We start from the raw sequence: 23658 nt of genomic DNA, 5'->3' as shown, positions 1-23658 counted from the left end.
TGCAGAAATTATTTCTTTCTGTAACTACCCTCATGATGTACCCTCAGGTGTGCTTTAGTCACCTCATAAATATTTCCCCATCCAATTGATACTGCAATCAAGATTAACTATCACAGCCTATTGTCAACTGGACACACAAATACATTTCCTTAACCAGGAATGTATAGCTTCAAATTTCTAAAGGAGTAGACCTTCTATGTCTTTGAAAAATTGCTTATGTATGTAGCAGTGCATTCAGAAGAGGACATTAATCCTATGTTCAACAGCTGCTATACAATGAAGGTCCTTGGGCATACTTTAGCTGAAGTTCAGAACATTCTTTCATGTCTTAGAGATGGAAAATGTTGCTTTAGGAAGTGATTTAGTACTCCCTGTACAAGAAGAAGCAGTATCTTAAGACTGCAGAAATAATCTTCCATTGTAGTGTCCCACATGATTTCTAAGAGTCTAGGATTCTCAACTTTTCCTCTACACTAAGTTTTCCCTTATACAGTCTGACACAGCATGTACATCTGCAGTGTGGATCTGCTAACAGTGATTTGGATCTATTTGTCCAATCAGACATGCCATATATAATCATAAAACATTAATAAACAGCATTCATGGGATAGGGAGACAGGTTAATGGGTGAAGAACTTGTCACAGAAGCATGAGGACTGAGTGCAGATCTCCAGAATTATGTAAAGCTCAATGCAGTAACATACACCTATAATTTTAATGCATCTATGTAAAGATGGATAGAAGAAACCCTGAAATCTTAGGGCCCAGCTAGCAAAAAACCTGTCGCAAAAAGAGTAAAAGAAAAGTAAGGATTAACACTTAAAATTTTCCTTTGAACTTCATACTTGCACTGTGTCACAAGGATGCCTGCCCTCTCAAATAAATGTATACATGTAAACAGACATACATGTGCACATAGCACACACAGACACACGTATACCACAAAAAAGATAAAAGAAATGCCATGTCATAACTATTAATTGAGGAAGATTATTTTGGAATCTGAAATTTTAATATTAAAATTTATAGTTATCGAGGACTAAATATTAATCAAAAAATCATAGGAAATAAAATCATACAATAGTTAATTTTGGCTTATTAATATTTTACCAGACTTTAGAAGAAAATGAATGACTGTTTTTGTTTTCTAATGTTTTCAGTTCAAATAGAATTGCATCACTTTACCCTCTGTTCCCTCCATCCTAGCCTCCTTCTAAATCATCCATAGCCCCACTCTCAGCTTGATAGCCTCTTTTCTTTGATTATTACTGTGACATATATAGGCAAACATGTGTATGCAAAAATACATAAATGCAAAATCCTGAGTTCCTTGTGTTGTTGAGGTGTATACAGTTCCAAAGCTGACCACCCTGCATTGGACAATCAATAAGGACCCTCATCTCTGGAATGGACCAATTGCCTTCTCCCAACAGTTGCCTCTAGTTCATTGTTTTGGGGTGGAACCCTGAAATTTCTCATCTTCCATGTTAACATGCCAGCAAAAATGCTGTAATTCCAGTCTTGTTTTTACGGCCGTTTCTAAGAAAGACTGTGTCACAGCAGACTTCCTGATATTCTCATAAATTTACTTCCCTAAAAATGTGCAGTACACTCATATGGTGAACAAAATTTATCACTAGAGTCTAAGCAAGCACAAACACAAGTCTTTTTCTGCAACTCTTTTTCACAAGAGAATTTAACTTAGAAAATCCATTATTCTTTCAGTACATTCTGATTTTGGTCTCAAACCATTATTTTGTCTAAACCTCTAGATTATTCTATCATCTCTTAAGCCAGATGAGCTCTGAGTACAAACACTCTGGTAAGTCCTCATTTCTCCTCTCTGCAAAAGAATGAGTGAGTATCTACTGAGAAAACCTGTGCTTGGGAGAATCAATGTGATAAGTATCTATAGGTATGGAGCAGTGACAGGCTTTTGACAAATCTACTTCTCTCTTTCCAAAGAAAAAGTTGAAGTGGTTTGTGACAAGGAATAAAGTAAGGACAGGAGAAAATACATAGGAAACAATAAGGGGAAAGGTGTCCTCTCATTCTGTACATTATTACATGACCAGGACCACAGTCATTATTATATGGTCCTCCATCATCTCTCTAGTAGACTATTTCACATCTCTGAGATTGGGCTGGAAAATGGTTCGGTGGTTGAGCACATGTACTGTCCTTACAGAGGAACTGACCGTGGCTCCCAGGATTCATGTTGGGAGACTCACTACTGCCTGTAACTCTAGCTCCAGGGGATATTATGCCCTGTTCTGGCAACAGTGAGCATGTGCATTTATGTGCATATACTCTTACACAAACACACCTTCGTAGGAAAAAATAATTTTTTAATTTTTTAGTTCTTAAAACTATACCGCCTGATGAGTACAAGTAGAACAAAACCATGACAGAATAAATTACACATTAACTTTTTATTTTTTAATGTTTTTTAATCTTTGATATTATACTCACTACATTTCTTGCTTCCCTTTTCTCTCTTCCAATGCCACCCAATACCCCTCCCTACTCTCCTTCAAATTCACGGACTCTTTTTTTCATTAATTGCTATTGCATGTGTATGTGTGTGCATATACATATATATTCTTATATATAACCTACCTAGTCCATATAGTGTTACCTGTGTGTATGTTTCTAGGGCTAACCATTTGGCACCAGACATGATAGTTTATTGTTTAAGTTCAAAGAATGACCTATTTTTCTCCATCAATCAGATTTCTTCAGCTTCTCTTTCTTGACCCTCTTAGAACAACCTTCACCTGAGATTTCTTGACTCATTATGCCCAAAATACATTCCATAAATTTTTATTTAATTAAAATATAAATATATAATTTTCTCTTTCCTTCCTATCTCTCTTACTTACTTACCCTCACTCCATTCCAAATTCATGGGGCATCTTCTTCTGTAACCACTGTTACTAAATATACACATAAACAAATAAATATTCTCACTTCATCTCTCCATATAGCCATTGTGCTATATTTAGAGATTTAGCTCAATTTTAAAAGGCTTCATAAACCCTCTCCAGCATTTTCATCAGTGTACTTTAAGCAACATTCTTAAGTAATTCCTATCTACAAAATGCATATTTTGTGCTTTGAAATAATTTCAATAATACAAGATTGCCACATATAACAGTTACAACATATATAATAAAAGTATGTGTGTCTTAATAAAATGATCTTTATCATCATTAACGTATTTCTTTCATAGGCTATGCTAATCTGTCACTGCAAAAAAATTATATTTTAAATCATGCTACTGATGGTTACTGGATTAAATTCAACTTCCCTCCTCCAACCAAAAACTGCTTAGCATATGCTGAGTTTAATATTAGCACTATATTTGGCATTTTATATGTGTCTGGTGGCTTCAAAAACAAGCTTTCTAAAGGATGTGTGGTTTTTTTACCAATATATGTTTAGATTTCTGTTGATCATGTTTCCCTGGGTCTTGATGTAACCTTTTTTTTGGGCTATAGACTCAGACATGAGCCATCAGGATGCTAACAATGACTTGTCCAAGCATGGCAAAGCTGCCTAAGAAGAACAGCTGCAGCTGTCTTCATTTTATTCGTTAACTCATCAAATTATGCTATTATTTTTAAATAGAAACTATCTTTCAAACATGTCACATTGCTTGGTTATTTGTTAAATGACTTTTTATTTTGTACTGTGCATCACAACTCTTTGAATGAAAGTATCTCTATGAGTAGAAATACTATATTCCAAAATGGTGATGCCTGGAAACACAGAGCAGAAAAGATAAGATTTCTTCCTACTTTTGCCACTTGGGTGCATCACTTTTTCTACTCAAATGAATTTTTTCCTCTCCCTCATTGAATATATTAGCAACATAAATATGACAATGTTTTACATTAATTTATGGTGCATATGTCATTTTCCACTTAACACTATATGCAACATTTCCCATATTATTTATAAATTCTGCAACCAAGAATTATCCCTGACATGAAAGGAACATCTACCATAGCTCAAGAACAAATCTCATCAGAATCCAGGAAAGCAGAGCTAAGCTGAAATAGACATCCAACCGCTATAACAAAGGCCTCGGCTTATCCCACTTTATGCTCTGGTGTGGAATCCTGCAGGACTACTCAGAATGAAGGAAAGAAGACAATGTATTTGTATTTATATGGTCCTCTTATTCCATGTGCTTGTAGATCTCTTAGGGAAATATACTCTGAGAAAGTAGTTAGTTATTTAAAAAAAAAAAAACCCAAGTGTGGTAGTTTGAAGTTTGAATAAAAATGGCCCTCATAAGACAATAGAGAATGGTACTAATCAGAGGTGTAGCCTTTTTGGGAGTATGACTTTGAGGCTTCAAGGTCTAGTTGCTCTCTGTCTCTCTCTGTTGCCTGAATATCCAGATGTAGAACGCTCAGCTCACTCTCCAGCACCATGTCAGCCTGCTTGCTTTCATGATCCTTGCTGGGATGAAAATGGACTAAACCTCTGAACCAATGTTCTGAGCCAGGCCCAATGTTTTATGTTATAAAAGTCTCTGTGGTCATGGTGTCTCTTCACAGCGATAAAACAACAGCTAAGACACTAGATTAACCCATCAGCATCTAGTCCCTGGAAGAAAAACTCCCTGGATTCTAGAGAGAAGTCTGAGCAACACCCTACGTACATCAACCCCTTCATGCTATGCGCCTCCACTTGCTTCATATAACAAGCTCATACCTTTCATAACAGCAACCCCAGTGTCCTGTTGAGTTTGCTTTACACTGGAATTGTGAAAAGAAAAAGGTTATGCATAACTCAGCTTTCACTAAAACTATGGGTCTCAAAGACTTTCCTCCTTGCAATGTATTGTTTATTTTCCAGAAAGGAGTGAGATGGGCCTGATATGAGCCTGTGGATCAAGAGGACATACTATGTGTAAACTTTTATCCATCCCTGTAAATTCCACTCCAATGTAGAGAGAGTATTTTGTTTAAGGTGTTTCATGTCACCAGATATAAATGGCACCTTGGTTCCTGTGTTCAATTGCCCTTGAAATGGCTGTGTAACTCACTTATTCCAATGTGCTCTGATCCAAATAAATGGCTGTGGATCTAACTGAAAATGGAGGTAAAAATCAGTTTGTAAAGTGTCTGTCTGGCCTGTATAAGGTCAAAAGTTTTATTCCCAAAACCATATAAACTGGATATGATTATGTATACCCTTCAGTCCCAACACAGAGGACAAGAAGACAAGAGAACAAGAAACTGCTCTTGGTTACAGAATAAGCTTGTGGCCAGCCTAGGTTACATGAGATCCTCTCAAAAATAAAAAAGAAATAAAAAGTAATGAAAAAATTATCTTAAGATACATGTTCTTCTGTGTGTAAATTTACATTCTTTACTTTATGAACTTGGAGTCTGAAAACTGGTCCACGTTAGGAATGAGGCATGATATTTGAAATTTATTGGACTCACTGTCCTCACTCCATTAATTTCATTTTGTTCAATATTTAAAATGGGGCATTTATTGTCCTCTCGTCTATATTTCCTTACGTGTATATCTGTGTGTGTCTGCATATATAAAAGTGTCTCTGTGTGTGTATGTTTGAAGGAGATACACATGTGTACTTGTATGTGTGTGGAAGCCAAAGTTCAACAACATGTCTTTCTCAATTGGTTTCCACTTTATTGTGTGACTTAATGTATGTGCATGCATGAACATGTGTGTGAAGGTATATGTGCATGTGTAGTAGAAGGGCACTTCTTTGTTTCCGGGCCGCCCAGACTCCTGAAATAAGAATATAGAAACTGTATAAATTAAACCACTGCTTGGCCTAATAGCCTATTATTGACTAGCTTTTATATCTTAATTTAACCCATTTCCATTATTTTACATTTTACCATGAAGCTCATGGTCTACCAGCAAGGTCCCGGCGTGCCTGTCTCCAGCGGCAACACCATGTCTTCTCCCTGACTCCACCTCCTTTTTTCCAGCATTTAGTTTAGCTTTTCCTGGTCTAGCTCTACTCTACCCTATCAGGCCAAGACAGTTTCTTTACTAACTAACGGTATTCACAGCATACAGAGGGGAATCCCACATCATGCATGTGCACACATCTTCGCATATCAGAGAAGGTCGTTGGGTGTATTTCTCTGTAACTCTCTTTCTTATTCTATCAAGGATCTCTCATTGACCTGGAACTTGTTATTTTCTTGGCTAAGCTGCTGGTCAGCAAGCACAAGGGACTCTCTTGTTTCTTCTCTCTCCTAATCCCCTCTCTCACAGCACTAAGATTATAAGTATGTACAGACATGCTTCACTTTTGCATGGGTGCTAGAGATATTAACTCACATCCTCATTCATGAGTAGTGAGTTCTTTTACACCTTGAGCCATAACTCAAACCCATACCAGCTTATTTCTTGATCCAAGGTTCTGAATTTGAAGCTCACTGGTGGGCTAGAATGGCTGGGCAGCGAGCCTGAGCATCCTACTTTCTCCACATCTTAAGCTCTGACTTTCCAGGCATTATGCCTGCATTTTTACATGGGTTCTGAGAATTCACAGGTTCTATATGGCAAATAATGAGCTTCTCCTTGACTCTCTTGTTGTGAGTTTACCAAACTTATTTTTCTGAGATCTTATTATGAAGCTAGGTAATAAAGTATCCCATCTCCCTAAATCACTGTCTATTTGCAAATGAAAATGACATTCTCAGATGTAGAGTGTGAGTTCAATCTGCCCAGATTTATTTATCATCAATTTTAGTGTATCTTTTGGAATTCTGAATTTGGGGAATAAGTGTATTGTATATTTCACCCCATGAGGAAATATACTCTAAAATTTCATGCATGCCAAAGAGCATTAGCATCTTCATCACCACCATCACCATCATCTTACTATTGTCATTCAGAAAAATAATCATGTCTTAGAGAATTGGTAAAAACAGTGCCTCCTGTCCTTCATTTCTGTGATCTTGTGATCATAAAATAGGAAAAGGGTTAACTTCTTAATTGATGTTTAAAGGATAATTTTTATCTCTATCCAGAAATTTAAATGACAGAAAAGACTGCCAAAGGTACAAACTAAAAATAATTTACAAATAACCAAAACAAGTAAAATTACTTTAATGCATCAGATATTTTGAATAAATTTCATGAGAGGAAAAATATAGGCAACTCTTATGTCCGTTCCAAGGGAAGGTAACCACATCTTTCTCTGTTCCTCCCTTCAAAAAATAAAAGTGAGGGATGGCAGTCTGTGCCTGCAATCCCAGGACTCCTGGGGTAAAAACTGCAGAAAGAAGAGCTCGCGGCCAACCTGTGCTATGTAGCGAATTTAAGACCAAAAATAGACACTGAGAGATGTCATCTCAAAAAAGCAATAAAGAATAACTGAGACACTTGCACAGGAGTAGTAAAGCACACTAGGTAGAAACTCATGACCCAGACTAGCATCATGGCAGTCCCTCGGATATGATTCTGCAGCACATACCCCAGAGCAAATGTTCATAAGCTGTTGGAAACAAATGTCACTCTCATCTTTCGACGTGTCAGAAATAATGTAAATCAACAACACATAGGACTTTTAAGCAGTAACTATTCCAGTCTAAATAAATACTACAGAAAGGAAAAATGTATTTTCATTCTCACCCATATCAAAGTTGAGAGAAGTCAGTCATAGTACACACCTTTAATCCCAGCACTGGTAAGAGGTGGATGCATGAAGATCTCTGTGAGTTTAAAGCAGCCTGGTCTACATATCGAGTTCCAGGACAACAAGGGAGACATAGAGAGACCTTGTCTCAACAAAAAAGAGAATAGATATAATGTGTGAACTTAAAGGGAATAAGAGGTATCCAGAATTTATGTAAATGTGTACTCTGGGTATCCGTGGTGATGAATTTAGGAAAGACTAAGATGTGAATTTAGAATGATAAACCAGATTCTGTGGGCTCCATTCAATCGACTGAAAGCCTGTGTAAAAGACAGAATAAAAGAAAAAGGAAATTCCTCCCATATGCCCTTTCTCCATTCCTCACTCTGCCTGAGATTGTCGTTTAATATCTCCCTTCCTTCAGTCCTGGGTTCAGATCTATCTTGTACCACAGACACCTCTGAATCTCTGACGTACCTAACCTTCAGAGAAGAACTAAAACAGCTCTGTCAGTCTGTAAGATCCAGGCCCTTCCAGACTCATTCTTTTTCTCACTCTATCTGTTGCATTGTATTGGTTCCTGTACTCTAGAGAACCGAGAATACAGTGTTCCTGGAAACCATCTTGAGCATTTTTAGAGGACTGAACTTTAGGGAGATGGTTGTGTCTGCTGCTCCCGTGGACCTGAGTTTACATCTCCAGAAGGTGTGTAAAAACCCTTCATGGTGGCAGGCATTTAAAACCTGAGCTCTCAGCTGCAGGTCAGGACCAGATGTCACCATGGCTTCAGTGGCTATACAGGCCACCTAGACCATTGTGGCTCCTGTAGCAGCCAGGTCCTCAAACACCAACAGGGTCTTACGTGGCTGGTCTCAGGTCCAGACAGACACTGGGCATCTGTATAGCAATAGGAGCCATGTCCATCAACCCAGAATCTGGCGGTTGCTGGGACAGGAACCCAGACATGGCCCTAGGCAGCAGCACAGGCCTGGATAACACCATGGCTCAGTGTGGCAGTGCAGGCAGCCCAGGTCGGCAATGCCACGTGGTGTCACAGTTCTCAGACATCAACATGGCCTGACCTAGATCGTAGGCATCCATGTGGCCTTTGGTATCACGGTGAATACATACACTGGCTGTGGAAGGACCACTGAGGATCATGTCTGGCTTCATTGTCAACTGAACCTGAAGCCTTTGATGATATCAATGGCCCATGTTGCCACAGAGGGGTGGGGGGGCATAGAAATCATGCATGTTGAAATCCAAGGACTGTGCTGAGCCAACCCTATCCCTCACTATCACATTGGACACTAAAGCAGAAGGGCTAGCCCTGATCCCCATGGATTAGCTGGCTCCACACTTAGGAGAGATGGTCCTGCCCCATTCATACCTGGGCATGAGAGGGCTAACCCCTATGATATAAGCATACAAGAGCTGGCTCTACAACTCTCCTGAGGGTGTGGTCCCAGTGGCCATAACTGACCAGCTTAACTATCACACAGACCCACATCCTGGGCCTTCGACTGGGCCACACTAACATCTCACACATCTATAGTCTGCTGAAGTGTGTGAAGGGTCTGGTCCTCTAGAAGAGTAACTGTCACTTGGAGCAACAGCAGAATGTCCAAGAGAATTTTCAATGATAGCCCAGTGATGATGATGTACAAGAGGCTAGAAGACTTGAACCAAGTCAATGAGTCATTGCAGTGGACATTTTGTGAGTGGGGCTGATTGGACAAAAGGATCTACTGCCTGACACAGCATCCAGTGTCCCTAGGATGAACGAAAGTTGTTGGGAAGACAAAGAACTGAGGTGGTTTATTTGAGTGTGTTTCATTTTGATTTTAAGTGGAGGGATTTGAGGAGGCATAATGCAGGAGTAAGGGGAGGATATGGAGGGACTAGGAAGTGGGTAGAACTATGGTACATGTTGCAAAATACCCAAAGAATCAATAGAGAATTACATTAAAAAGTAAATGAATAAATTACACTTTAGCTCTGAGAGTGTAGGAACAGGCCCATCCTTAAAGTTCATCAACTAACCAGCCTACCAGAATTGATATGCTCCAGAATCAACTGGACAGCCTGCATCAAAGAATAAAGTGGAGCGCAGTGGAGAAAGACATCACCATCAACCTTTGACCTCCATTGTACACAGACCCACATTAACACATATGTGCACTAGAGCATGGGGGAGAGAATTTAGAGGATTTACTTTTCTCCTTTTAAATTCAAAATTTTAGGACATTCTTATCATTTGTGGAACCACAGTAATGTTTGGAATGCAGAATTCATTACATTATAGCTATTGGAAAGACATATTATACTAAGATAGGAAGGTAGAGATGGGCTGCAAATTATGCAAGTTAGGCAAGAAATGGTAGTCAAGACATGGGATGATTTTAGGAATGATGTAGTTATTCCTTTGGATTTAAATGTAGAAACTGGAGTTCCTTGAAAGACGGTCTAATCGCTATCTCTTTCTTTCATGGAAAATGCCAAAACATTCCTTAAAAGGCTTACTGAAGAGTCATCAAAGTTACTTCATTGGTCAACATGGATCCCTCTTCTCCCTGGTATCACAGGAATGCTTTGCTTCTTCCTTTGCAACAGTGGGCATTCACTACTTCAGTTATAGTAAAGGGAATGCCAAAAGCAACATGTGAACTACTTGCAAACCCAGCTTGGGGATCTGAGACAGTGATCCTTCAGGTTTACCAATGGGCAAGGTCAGTGAATGAGAGTGAGCAAAGTCACTGGGAAGCACATGCAGAAGATGGCAGGCAATGAGGAGAAAAAAAAATCCAGGCCACTGAGCCACGTGTAGCACTGGCTGCTGATGGAAAATGCCTACAGAATTCATGTAAGAGATGGTTGAGCCGAGGTATATACTCTGGCTTGTCAGTTACAGAAGCCAGCATTCACTTAAGTACCTTTCTCACATTTTATTATCTCGTTTGATTGTGGGGTTTCAAATGCAGTCCACTTCAGGCTACAGAAATACCACACTATTAGCTGTGCGTCAAAGATTTCCCTAGAAAACTCCAAGGAGACATTCCTCTTATGCCTTTATTATGGCTTCTTCAGTTGCAGAAAAGAAAGTAGGCACATTAGGGCAGGAAATGACTCTCACAAGAATGACAATGAGAGATGGGAAGTATTTTTATTTCCAGAACAATGTTAAGTGAATAGAATCAGTTTTATTCACAAATGAGATAATACTATAGCGGAATTTTAAATATACGAAAAACAAAACAACACTTTCCTTGATATTTCAAAAGATTTCAATTAGTGCTCAGGATTAGAAATTTTAAAGGAGAGCTGAGTATAAATTTGAAGGCTAAGTGTGTAAGTATAATATATAATACCTTTATATAGATGGTGTAGGAGGACCTTCTGTTTATGTGTTGCTTTCATTGGTTGAATAAAGAAACTGCCTTGGCCTTTTGATAGGGCAGAACTTAGGTAGGCTGAGTAGACAGAACTGAATTCTGGGAGGAAGAAAGCAGGGTCAGAGAAAGCCGCCATGGAGACACCAGGTCAGCCATGCTAAATTTTTCCCAGTAAGTCACGACCTCGTCATTATATACAGATTATTAGAAATGGGTTAAATCAAGATGTGAGAGTTAGCCAATAAAAGGCTAGAGCTAATGGCTAGGCAGTGTTTAAATGAATATAGTTTCTGTGTAATTATTTTGGGTGTAAGCTTCCCAGGCAGGAGGGAACAAAAGAGACCACTCTCCCTGTAACAGTGTGGCACCAAGCGGCTGAGACCAAAAGCAGGGCCCCCACTCTCCTTGCAACATATAGACCCAATGCCACTTAAGTAATAAACAAATCTATAAAAGTTTAAGTAGATGTTCACATTTGGCATTGTACTATGTACATGCACATCTCTGTGTTCATGTATGAGAATGCAGGTACACAGGAGCCACAGAGTGTGGAGATAGAGGACAACCGCGGGAGTCCGTCCTCACCTTACTCCATATTTGTGACAGTGTCTCTGTTGTTTTCACCTAGTTGACTGGGGATTCTCTTGTTTACCTCCAGTGTCTGAAGGGTGCTAGGATTGCAGTGTTCATGTTGACCATTCAGCTTCTAAGTGAGTTCTGTGAATTCTTCCCATTCAGTTCCTCAGGCTTGTGCAGAAAACACTTTGCCCTTGGCGCCATCTCCCCAGTCCAACCATTTTACATCTTTGATATGAAGATACTGATTAAAATGAGATTATGCTAAGAGGAAAGAATGCATGATGTATTTATGTTGCTGCCGTAATGAGTAAGAGAGAGAAGATATATTCATTCATCTCTATCTTCTGGTTGAAGATATATCTAAACCGAGTTAAAGAAATGAAACTCAGAATACTTCATTATATCCTTGAGTATTCTTGATAGATAATTGTTTCCTTTTCATTCATTAAAATTTCAATGGCACAGACAAAAAAACAGATGTAATTTCTTTCTTTCCTTTTTGTAGTTTCATTGGTTCAACTACTTGAAGGTAAATGATAATAAGCCTCTTTGTCAACAGTTTAAAGAGGACACGTATTAAGTCTTATTGGTAGTTACTACTGCTTTTTGAGTCGGAAAATATGTGTTAAATAACTCTACAGCACAGAAATCTTTGTATTTGCTCAAATTTAACACCTAGTTCCTCACAATTAGGTATTTTGAGCACACTTTGCTGTTAAACAAAGGAAATGAATAGCAGTCTGATCTAGTAAAAATGTAGATCCTATATATGTGTGTGTAAATATATATATATACTTGCGTATGTGTGAGTCTATATATAAAACACTAGTGTATACTAGTACCAATGTCTTGACCAGCTCATTGAACTAAATTTATATGTAACTTTTATATACCTAATGTCAGGTTTTAATGGAAGCAGTGCCCTACTTCTACGAATTAAACGTCTCAGTCAAAACATTCTCACACCACAAAATCAAGCGATTTCAGTATTTTCACTCACTTTGTTTCAGGCTCAGTAACAACTCCCTGAAAGGAAGCATACTTAGCCCAGACAGCTATGCATGTGATAAGAAAATGTGACTGTTTTTCCCACACTGCCCTTGTCACTGTTTCTCAATACAGTTCTGTCTGTGCATACAAAATGTGGATGTAAACGCTGCTTTCTCAGGCTGTCTGAATGAATATAGATCATGAGACTGTGTGTTCCTATTCAAGCTAGGTATCATTTCAACACCATCTAGTCAATCCTGCCTTATAATTCAAAGGTCATTTGTAAGCAAGAGGTGTCTGCTATTGTCCAAATGCTGTGTGCCTGAAAACTTGTAGCAAGCACCACAAAGAACAGACTCTAGGTTTCCCATGAACCCCTAAGTCCATCAATATTTCTTTTCTTATTCTTGATTAGCCTCTTCACACATGTGCATGCACACATATGGCTTCATAGTTACCCACATTAACAGGTAGGATTCGCAAGGTTAAATACACTAAGGCTATTCTGAAGTTAACGGATCTCCTTACTCATTTGCCTTCAACAGGTATGTTCCAAGTTGTTAGCGTGTACTAGGACTTCGTCAAGATTCCCCATGTGTAACTGGCCTTCCAAAGAGTCAGAATCAGAATGTGTAGCGGCAGCACTTTCTGCCTTTTGCATGAATTATCAGAGCTCTCTGCATTAGCAAGGTCCTTGAGTCAAATGAAAGAGCCAGTGAATTGACAACATATTCTTTATTCTTTCTCAAGTCCTACTTAATAAGGAATCTTGGAGTAGTTGGCACCATGTTAGGTACTTTACAATGGTCCTACATCTGTGTTTTATGTAGCAATCAAAGACCTATTCAGCCCCTTGTCACAGCCAACCCCTTTGCTGGCAAGCATGTCTTGGATGCATTATGCAGATGGAATTAGGGGATTCCAGGGCAACTGTGAAAGCAAAACCACAGAGACACAGCAGGATAGCACCAAGGAGAATGGCAGAAAGGCATATCTGAGAGGCAGCACACAACACTGGGGGGGAAGAGGAGCACATTTTAAAATGTTTATAAATTGCTTAAAGAAGTACCCAAGAAATTAATAGATCAAGAGAAATAAAAGACATTCAAAAAGTATATCCTCATTTCGCTCCAAACTCAAAGACTGATCTGTTCCAGGTATTTCCAAACTTTTCATGCTTTAACGGGATTCCCAGGAAGGAGCCTTCCATCTATAGGTCGCATTCATTAAATCTTACATTGATTTTAATTGAAACTTCCTGTTTCCGTGACTACACTAATCAATTAACTTTTTGTAAGTGGTAAGACAATTTTCTTTTCTTTCTCTTCAAAGAAGCTTAAATATATTCTTCCTTCAAGCAGAGCTAATATTGACCATATTTGTCAAGAAAATGTACTATGTTGATCAAAACATTTGATGCCTTTTATATTTTGAATATGTTTGATATTCTTTACAAGCAAAACATACAAAACCTCCTTTGTGTCAAAACTAAATACCTTGTCAATGTATAATGATATTCTTAAAAGATCTGGATGCTAACAAAACCTGTCTTTACCTTCTCCCTCAGAGAATTGAGTCAGTAGGCAGTCAAGGAGGTTATTCACCGGAGAACAGATTATGAATCTGGAGAGTGTCGACAACGTGAGAAAAACAGGACAGTCACTTGTGACTTCTTTCACTAGAAGTGAAGTTCCATATTATGGACCTTTCAACTGTATTTAAATGTGAGGATTTGGAGTTACTTTAAGCTGATGCCACCTAATATTTCTTTGTTTTAAGTCAGAAATCAACAATAACAACAGAAATCCTTGGGAACCCGAGACTTCGGAAAGGCATTGATGTCCAGACACAGGTAATATGGACTCAATACTAAGTATCCACTGAGAAAATTTATGAACTTTCACTTCCAACTCTGTAAATGAACTTGATTAACTTAGGGGTAATTTGGGGGTTCTCAAGATCCAGTTCTTATTCTTTTGCCCCATTTCTCCTTCTACTCAGAAAATCTTTGCAAAGCAGAAAAGTGATCAAGACATTTCCCATCCCCAATTCTTCTGTCTGGAGAGCACTGGCCAAATGACATAGAGTGAAATCGTCTATCCCAGTGATTTAGATCATGGCCTGCCTCCCCAAGTTGATCTTATTTTATTTCTTCCTGTAGTCACAGGAATGGATTCATTACGTATTCCCAAGTCTCTCTAGTTCTGAGTTGAATTGTTCAAAGTCCCCTTGCCTGAATCTCCTTCTTGTCCTTGTCCCCTTAGCAAACTTTTACACAACATTCAAAGCCAACACTTTCTTCACAAACAGCACCTTTACAGCTACCGCAGGACTGTTTCATCAAAGAACTAAATGCTAAATGGCTCCAAGAGAAATAATCTCTTTCTTTTTTCCTGACTTCCCAATTGAAAGAATATGATGGTTTATATCCATTGTGAAGTATATAGAGGCTATTTTACTTCAGGAAACAAGCATTTAAAAATTTAGTTATTTATATACAACATGAGCACCAAGAGAAAAAAGAGACTATTATATCTCAGATTGAGAAATTGATGGCTTTCTAAATTCTTAAATTTCTCAAAAAGGAAACAATCTATCCTTATAACTAAAAAAAGAAAAGTTACCTGAAAATCATCTGATCCTCACCAACTTTAGCTTAAGATATCACCTGCAAGGTGCAAGATGTATTATTCATAATGACACTTTAAGTTAGTGTAAAGACCTAGAATGAGATTCAAGCAAGGAATGCAATTTCACACGTACTTGATGTGCAGCGGGGCTGCCATCTGGATCTAGATCTGCTTGGCTCCTGAGCATATCCTGCACCCATCCTTTCATGTGGTCTCTCAGGCGACCTTGTCCTGGGTTCACAGGTGGACCGACAGTACTTCCCATGTATCTGTATAATGTGGGGATGAGATCCTAACTCTATCCAAGTCATTCAAAATAATTTTCTTCATGAAAAATGGGGATTAATTATATAAAGACAAATTCCATAGCTGAATCAAGAAGAGAGATAGAACCCCTTCAAAATAATAACATGCATTCATAAAAGGCCTCCTTAAAATAAACTTCCCATCTTCCATAAGGCTCACCAGTAGCCTTTCTTATTTTTGGTTCAACACCTTAGAATATTATTTATATTTATCTAAGTAAAAGTCACATTATTGCAGAATTGCAGTATACTACCGCTGAGCTACTAAAAACCTTCAGATTTCTTAATTTCCCTGGTTGATTTAGTTGGGGGAGGGGGCTTACACTGTGGTACTGGTGGTGGTCTTGGTTCAAATAACTTTAGGGAGAGGTATCTAAAATTGTGTGTCTTTATTTCATACACATTTTTTCACTCATGTTTATCTTGAAAAACAGCTAATTTTATATCCTGATTGGAATAAGAAACAGGGCTCAGTAATAGTGGGGTTTTTTTTGCACATAGTAAATGCAAGCTAAATTAGAGACTTAATTTGAAAACTCCATTTTCTTACTTCAGTATGAGACTAAATGTAAGCTTAGGTGTGTCATAATGGAAAACTTTCAGCAGTATTAAGATGGAGAATCACCACCATTTTAGAGGTAGTTGTATAGACACAGATTCAACAAAAGAAATAATTTTAACTGAAGATGATTTGGAGTTAAAATTTAGTACACTGTGTGGTGGTTCAAATCCACTCCCATAGGTTCAGATGTCTGAGTATTTGAGCTCAGTTGGTAGGGTTGTTTGGTTAAATTTAGGAGGTGTTGTTTTGTAAGAAGAGGTATGCAATTTATTGAGAATTTATTATTGAGAATTCAAAGACTCACAATCTCTCCTTTTTTTTCTCTGCTTGTGTTCTGGTTCAAGTACTGAAGTCTCAGTTTCCTGTTCAAGCCACCATGCCCCTGCATTTGGCCATCATCCGCTTTTAACCCCCTGGCAACTATAAATCCTTATAAATTCTTTCTTCAATATGTGCCTTGGTCATAGTTCTTTTTCTCAACAGCAGAACAATAACTAATACATTGTGTAAAATACATTCTCAGGAAGACCTTCTTTCTTTTAAACATTTCCTGGCTATTCTTATAAATGTTTTAGTCCTGTTTACCACATGTTCACTTTGGAGAAAATAGGTACTTGAGTAATTTATGCAGAATAAAGAGAAGGAATATGTACAATAAAGTCTGTACAGGAAAATAGAAAACATTTCCATTCTAGACACAAATGAAGCTTTAATATAACTGACTGTAGTTCATGTGAGGTTCACACCAACCAATTAAAGCTCTGACAGTTGTCAGAACAAGAGCTTACTTTAAATCCCAAAGCTGATTTTTATCAATGACTTAGTGAAGTTATTAAAGGGTATCTCATCCAGCACGTGTTGGATGTTCATGAGTTCTCCATCTTCCCTATAACAGAAAGCCTAGTTCAGCTTCTATATAAATAAAAATGAGACCCATGCTAAATAGAAATAATAATTAGCTGAGGTGACCATTCTGTATTAAGTGGTTGCTGGTGATAATTTCTTCCCAAGTTAAAGAACACTTTATGGATTGCCAGAAAGGGGCAGAATGCATGATATGCACATTGTGCAATATGTATTATCCTTACCCTCTTTCTGTTCTTATTAAGTGTCTCTATGAAGTTATAAAAGAATAAGTCAGCAGCAAAGCTGACTCAACAAGAGCAAGTCAGGATGCTTGCTTCATGAAAAACCTATGTGGAGATCAGTGTATCTGATTCAGTACAATGACAAGTCAAAAACTGTGAACTAAATTTGGTTAATATGTCCTGCAGCCTGAAGGAAGCACCATTGTTAAGAGGTCAGCGGTTACTGATTAAGTTTCCTGCAGAAACTAACAAAGATAGAGTGAGATAAATATTATTTTGGTTTATTTATCATCTCAAGAAAGTGCACTATTTTTCCTAAGGGAGCATTAAATATACAATTTGTCATTTTAAAATAAGAGATATTCTGATTGAAAAAAATGGTAACCTACATACTTCTAGAATATATGTTGGTAATACGATAAATACTAAATAACAACATTTTAGTGAACTTATAAATGTTCTATGAGCTCTAAAGGAGTTCCACAAATTAAACAAGTGGAATTCAGGACACAGAGAGAAACAGAAGAGTGTTAGAGACCAACTTCAACAAAGATACCACTTACCAAGTTAGAGGCATGGGATTAGAAAAATAAGTACAGAGAATGAAGATACGAGTGAAAAGAATAAAACAGAAGCACAGGCTAGTACTGGAAGGGAGTTCCACTAATTATTGAAAAGCTAAAGCATTTAATTTTTTATACACATTTATACCCAAATAAAATGGGGGGAGAAGGCAAAATACTGTTTCAACATGATACATAGGACGGCTAGAACAATTACTTGCTTCAGTACTTTGAGACAACAAGCCACTAATTCATGAGAAAAGCATTCTGTTGTTTAGGTAGTGAATCACTGCCCCAGAACAAGTATTTTGAAGACAACAACTTCTTAGGTGAAACCTCTTCAATTAAAAGAAGGAAGAGAAGTATGCTTGAATTCTCTGACCTTTGGTCAGGGTGGAATGGATCTACCTGTAGAGGCCATCTTAATGTCCAAAACACCAAGTAACCTCAACTTAGGTTTGAGTGTCTAGCTAGACTTGATGTTAAAAGCTTCAAATATGCTTAAACTCTCTGACCTTTGGACATGGTGAAAATCGGTTCACATTTTTGAGCCTTCACAAAGAGTACCCTTCCCAAAGAGTACTTTACCAATAGCAGGATTATGAATGACACACATAAAGACTCATTTCCCATTTTATGATTCCGTACGAGTTAAATATTATTCCCTAGAAAGACTCACTATTGCTGCATAACTTACATATTACCACCCCTTCTACTGACAAAAAAGAAAGCAATAACTCCAATTACATCTGAAGAGATAATTCAAAACAGATTTCTATACTTATTGAGCTGTAAAGTCATTGATTATTTATTATAGACAAGAAAGCATAATTCAGTCTCAAGTTCGTTAGTTTATAGAGTCGTTAAGTAATGTTTTGTTAATTTGCTCACATCCCAGAAAATGAAATGAAACAAAAAAACAAATACTAAATACTGATACATCAAAACCAAAAATATAAAGTTACATGTTCTGGCCATCAACACAAAAACCTTCATTCAACCCTTATACTTATGTGTAGACTGAAAGCAGGCAGGCCTCACCTCTTAGAAGATTTTTGTACTTTCCTTGTTCAATTTTTTGTTCCAGTATTGTCCTTATGATTTGTGCTAAAAATACAAACTATACCCTTTTGCTTTCTGTTCATTATTTCATAGGATATCCAATATCCTAACATATTAGACAAGTAAAGAACAGGAGACAAGGAAATGACACCAGTCTACCCTTACCTGAAGGCCTTCGATGGCAAGTCGCAGCATGCTGGGTGTGAGCTTGGAGGCTTGCTTGAAGGTAAAGTTACTCCAGTCTATGATCAAAACAAATCCATTTACCTGCAGCTCGGGATCTTCAATCATGGCTTCTAAAGAAAGTAAGATGGCACGCAAAATATCCACCAGTGTGTACCTAGCAGCAACAGAGAAGGACTGAGTTAAAGCTACCAGCCACTTTTCATAGCTGCGTGGGTAAAAATCATTAAGGTTTTATATTTGGGTGGAGTTTGGAGGATGTGTTGTTTATTTGTTTGATTGACCTTTTTTTTTCATTAGCAAACTAAGGATTCTCTTTTAAAGCCCTCAAAATTTTCCAGGAAAAGATTTTCATGCAAGGTTTTAAGAAGAGAGTGACTTGAAATGAGCCATGAGAACAAAGTAGAGGTTGGCAGGCGGGGACTGGAGCAGTGGCTCAACAGTTCAGAGGGTTATGAACATTTACTTTGCTTGCACAACAGGCAAGTTCAGTTTCCAGCACCCGTATCCAGTGGCTCACAACCTTCTGTAACTTCATTTCTAGGAGAGACCCAATGCTTCTTGCCTCTGATGGTTCCTACACTGATGTGCACATACTTCCCCCATACATAATTTAAAATAATAAAAAACTTTAAGAAAGAAGCATATATTCTCCCCTAACAAACGACAATGTTGCTTTTTTGTAACACTACAGTTTATTTAAAATTTTGTAGTATTTTTATTTTCTTTTAGGCCCTCCATGGATCTGAGCACTCAATCAACTGAGGATCAAATACATTTTGTTAATGTTTAAACCATGTGCTGTGGGACAATTCTTTTGTACACTGTAAAGATTTGTCACTTGTATTAGTTTAATAAAACATTGATTGGCCAGTAGCCACATAGGAAATATAGGTGGGGCAACCAGACTAGGAGAATTCTGGAAAAAAGGAAAGGCAGAGAGTCAGTTGCCACCCAGATGCAGTGGAAATAAAATGAAAATGCTGCACTGATAAAAGGTAACAAGCCACGTGGCTAAATATTGACAAATAGAAATGGATTAACTTAAGCTAGAAATACACCTGAACCTTTCACTGAACAATGTTGCATTTAATATATCGTCTATGTGATTATTTGGGTCTGGGTGGCCAGGAAATGAAAACGCAGTCTGTCTACAACCATGAACACGTATGGGCACTCTTTATTATCCAATAAATACAAATATTTGCATAGCTTTTTTACTTAATTAGACATTGTAAGTCATCAAGAGATACTTAAATAGAGACACTAAGATATAGATTAGAGGCTTAGAAATCACCAAAAATACACTGCCATTTTAGCAAGAGACTTAAGCATGCTAAAATTTTGGGTGCCTATGTAGAATGCTGAAACCAATGCCCAAAGACACTGGGAAAGAACTAAACTTGAGAAAAATTGAGAAGATTCAGATTCTCATCCAAAAAACAAGAACACTGTATGTGAGAGCTATGTATAAAAATCACAAGTCCTTAACTACTTCTACTGTGTTTCTCTCATAATATGAAAAATAGAAGATAGGAGGAATGGAATTAGAAACAATAAATAAAAACAAAAGGAAAAAACTAAATAAATCCATACCTCTATTATAAACTAAGCTATCCAAATTTAAGGATTAGTATCTTTAGTTTTACTGCCTTACACTTAGCACTGTGCCCTCACATATTTTAGAAACTCAATAGGTGCACACACTCTCCTGTAAAACAGCATCAAATATGAGTGTAAGGACACTAGACTTAGGTTAAGACATGGCCTCAGTAAGGAAAGTAAAAGGAGGAATCACATGGCTAATTTGAGAAGTAGTTTTAGAGGTAATCTTAGGAAAAGTTGGTAGACTGAAGAAAATAAAGGCTGCCATGAAGAGTATAGCTTCAGTCACCGAGAAGTAGTAAAAATCTTTGCTAAAATCCAACAATGTAGGTAAATAAAGCAAGGCAGTGGTTTGAAAAGAATTTTTGAAGACAATCTGTTGTAGTTGATAAACACAGTGTACCCAGAAAGATACATTAGTAAAACATTTGAGAAAGTATATCTTTAACTCAGGAAAGAGCTCAGAGTCAAAAATGCTGGAATCAGAAGCAAATAGACCCTATAATCAAATAAGTTAAGGGATAAGACAACACTAAAAATTAGTCTAAGAAAGTAATTGCTAGGAATAGCATACTTTAAAATGAGTCAGAAAATGTATGAACATTGTTGACAATTTAATTGTTAAGCAGTAGTATTTGATTTTGATTCTTTTATCTAGATAAATTCACCTGGAGATTCCCAGTGAAAGCTATAAAGAAACCGGGAACTTGGGGCAAAGAAGAAAATGGAGAGTGGGTAAATTAGGAGTAGAAACTTTCATCACTCAGTGAAAGAGAAGGGATTGCAGGATGACCGTGTACACTTAAAAGGAAGTTATTCTCTCTTTACTTGTAAAAATATTTGGAGGCTGATAGAGAAAGTATATTAGTTTAGAAGTAAAAAAATAGTTAACACTGGATCTTCAATCGATTTCTTACCCCCTTGAGATCCCATTCCCTGCCTGTAAAGCTAAGACTTTGAACCAGACTCAGCTTTATTATTCTAACCTTGACAGAGCAATGCCATGATCTCAGAAAATTTCAAGATGGAATCTCTATCACACCTATGGTAAGCTGATCTGTGTGGCCCCAATGTAGCGCTGGTTTATAATTCTGAGATGCACTTCCTGTATCTGAGAAAAGTAGTAGTAACTGTATATCACTGGGACTGAGACTGCAAAAACAAAATGATCACTCTGGTTTTATCTCACAGATAGGCAAACAAATAAGTGTAATAAATAATATAAGTAAACTTAAAAACAGAAATCACATGGTTATTTTAACAAAAGCACAAAAGGACTTTGACAAAATCCAGCATCATTTCACAATAAAAGTCATAGAGAGGATAGATTTAGAGAAATCATACCACAACAAAATAATTGTGATAAAGCCCATACTAACATAGTTGATGCAGTCCACTTAAATAAGGAACAAGAAGGGGCTTTATTCTCACTACTGCCCTCCTGTTCAATAGAATGTGAAAAGTCAAGCAATGCGATAGCAAAGAATTTTAAAAGGATACAAATAGGAAATTTAGTCATGCTCTCCATCAGCCAATAATTTGATTCTGTAAATAAAATAAGTAATGAGTTCACCAAAAACTTCTTGAAGTCCTTAAACTTTCAGCAAAGTAGCAGGATGCAAAATTAAAACAAAAATTAGTAGCCTTTCCACATACCAAGACCAAGCATATTAAATGAGAAACTGGGGAACTGCTCTCATTCATAATAGAAAAACAAATGAACATACACAAAGTAAAAGCACAAGAAATGTATATAGATGCATAAACACACACATCTGAAGACAAAGAAATCTTAGAAAAAAAAACATGAAAACACAGTATATACACAAAGGCCCTATGAGGTTTTAAAAAAATACATCTTAACTCAACATTATGAGACAAAGAACTTCTAACAATGATGTTGAGTTTGTTTTGTGTTGGCCATCTATGTCTGGCATGAGACCTGCCCTTAAGAACTGTTTATTTCCCTAAGACTCACTTAGATAAAACGAATGTTTTTATTTGCAAGTGGTTATCAATTGGATATAGTTTCTTGGATTAGAGATTGGGACATGTATTCACTTCTTTCTGTTCCTGGAACCCATCTGGTGCAGAATCCTACAGGCTCTGTGCATGCTGTCCTAGTCTTTTTGAGTTCATGTGTGCATCATTCAAGCTGTGTTAGAAGGCTTTTTTTCCTTAGTGTTCTCCATCCTTCTGGCTGTGGATGAGAGAAGTGGTGGGGAGAAATTGGAAGGAGTAGGAAGAGGGGAAATTGTAATCATAGTATATTGTATGAAAAAATATATTTAATAAAAAGAAAAAAATTTGAAGTAAAACTAACAAAAAAATTAAATATTTGTAAGAAATTAAGTTAGCCCTAAAGATGCAAAAATCTCCTATACTGACAGAGTAGAAGAACTGACATTATAAAGATGATCAGCTTACAAAAAGCAATGTACAGATTCAATGCAATACCAATCAAAATATCAATTCCATTCTTTACAGAACTAGATAATAATCCTCAAATTCATATATAAACACAAAATTCCCGTACATCAAATGCAACCCTGGGAAAAATAGTGCTGGGAGCATTATAATATCCAGTCTTGAGATTGAAACACAGAATAATAATAAAGCAGCATGATGATCTCACAAAATAGACACATGTATTAATGAAGTAGATAGAAAATTTATAACTAAGATCACCCACCCACTGATTTGTTTCACAAAGAAGCCAAAACTACACATTGGAGAAAATACAGTGTCATCAACAAACAATGTTGGGGAAAATGGATGGTATCTACATGTGGAAAAATTAAACTGGACCTTTATATCTCACCTTTCATATAAACTAACTCCAAATCAGCTTCTATACAGCAAAGAAAATAGTCAATTGAGTGGAAAAACAGCTTACAGAATGAGAGAAAAATTTTCCCATGTACCCTTGGACAGAGAATTAATATTATTGAAAAATCACAAAAACGAAACATAAAACATCAAGAAAATAAACAATCAAGTCAAAATCAGGCTGTAAATCTGAAGAAAGAGACCCAAAGAAATGAGATACTAATAGCT

At 37.2% G+C, this 23658-nt stretch overlaps 1 protein-coding gene across 2 annotated transcripts in view; it reads right to left on the bottom strand.

Moving 5' to 3' along the window:
• The window catches only part of Clvs2 (clavesin 2), an 81691-nt gene that overhangs the window by 42735 nt on the left and 15298 nt on the right, over positions 1-23658 (bottom strand). For both annotated transcript variants that reach the window (XM_048425432.3, XM_085690023.2), the window contains exon 3: positions 18979-19153. In XM_048425432.3, the coding sequence (XP_048281389.1) occupies positions 18979-19153 (175 nt within the window). The remainder of the gene's footprint in view (positions 1-18978; positions 19154-23658) is intronic.

The sequence above is a fragment of the Myodes glareolus genome, chromosome 1, assembly GCF_982192425.1.
Source record: "Myodes glareolus chromosome 1, mMyoGla1.1, whole genome shotgun sequence".
Classification (NCBI taxonomy): domain Eukaryota; kingdom Metazoa; phylum Chordata; class Mammalia; order Rodentia; family Cricetidae; genus Myodes; species Myodes glareolus.
This window is presented reverse-complemented; position numbering and strand designations above follow the sequence as displayed.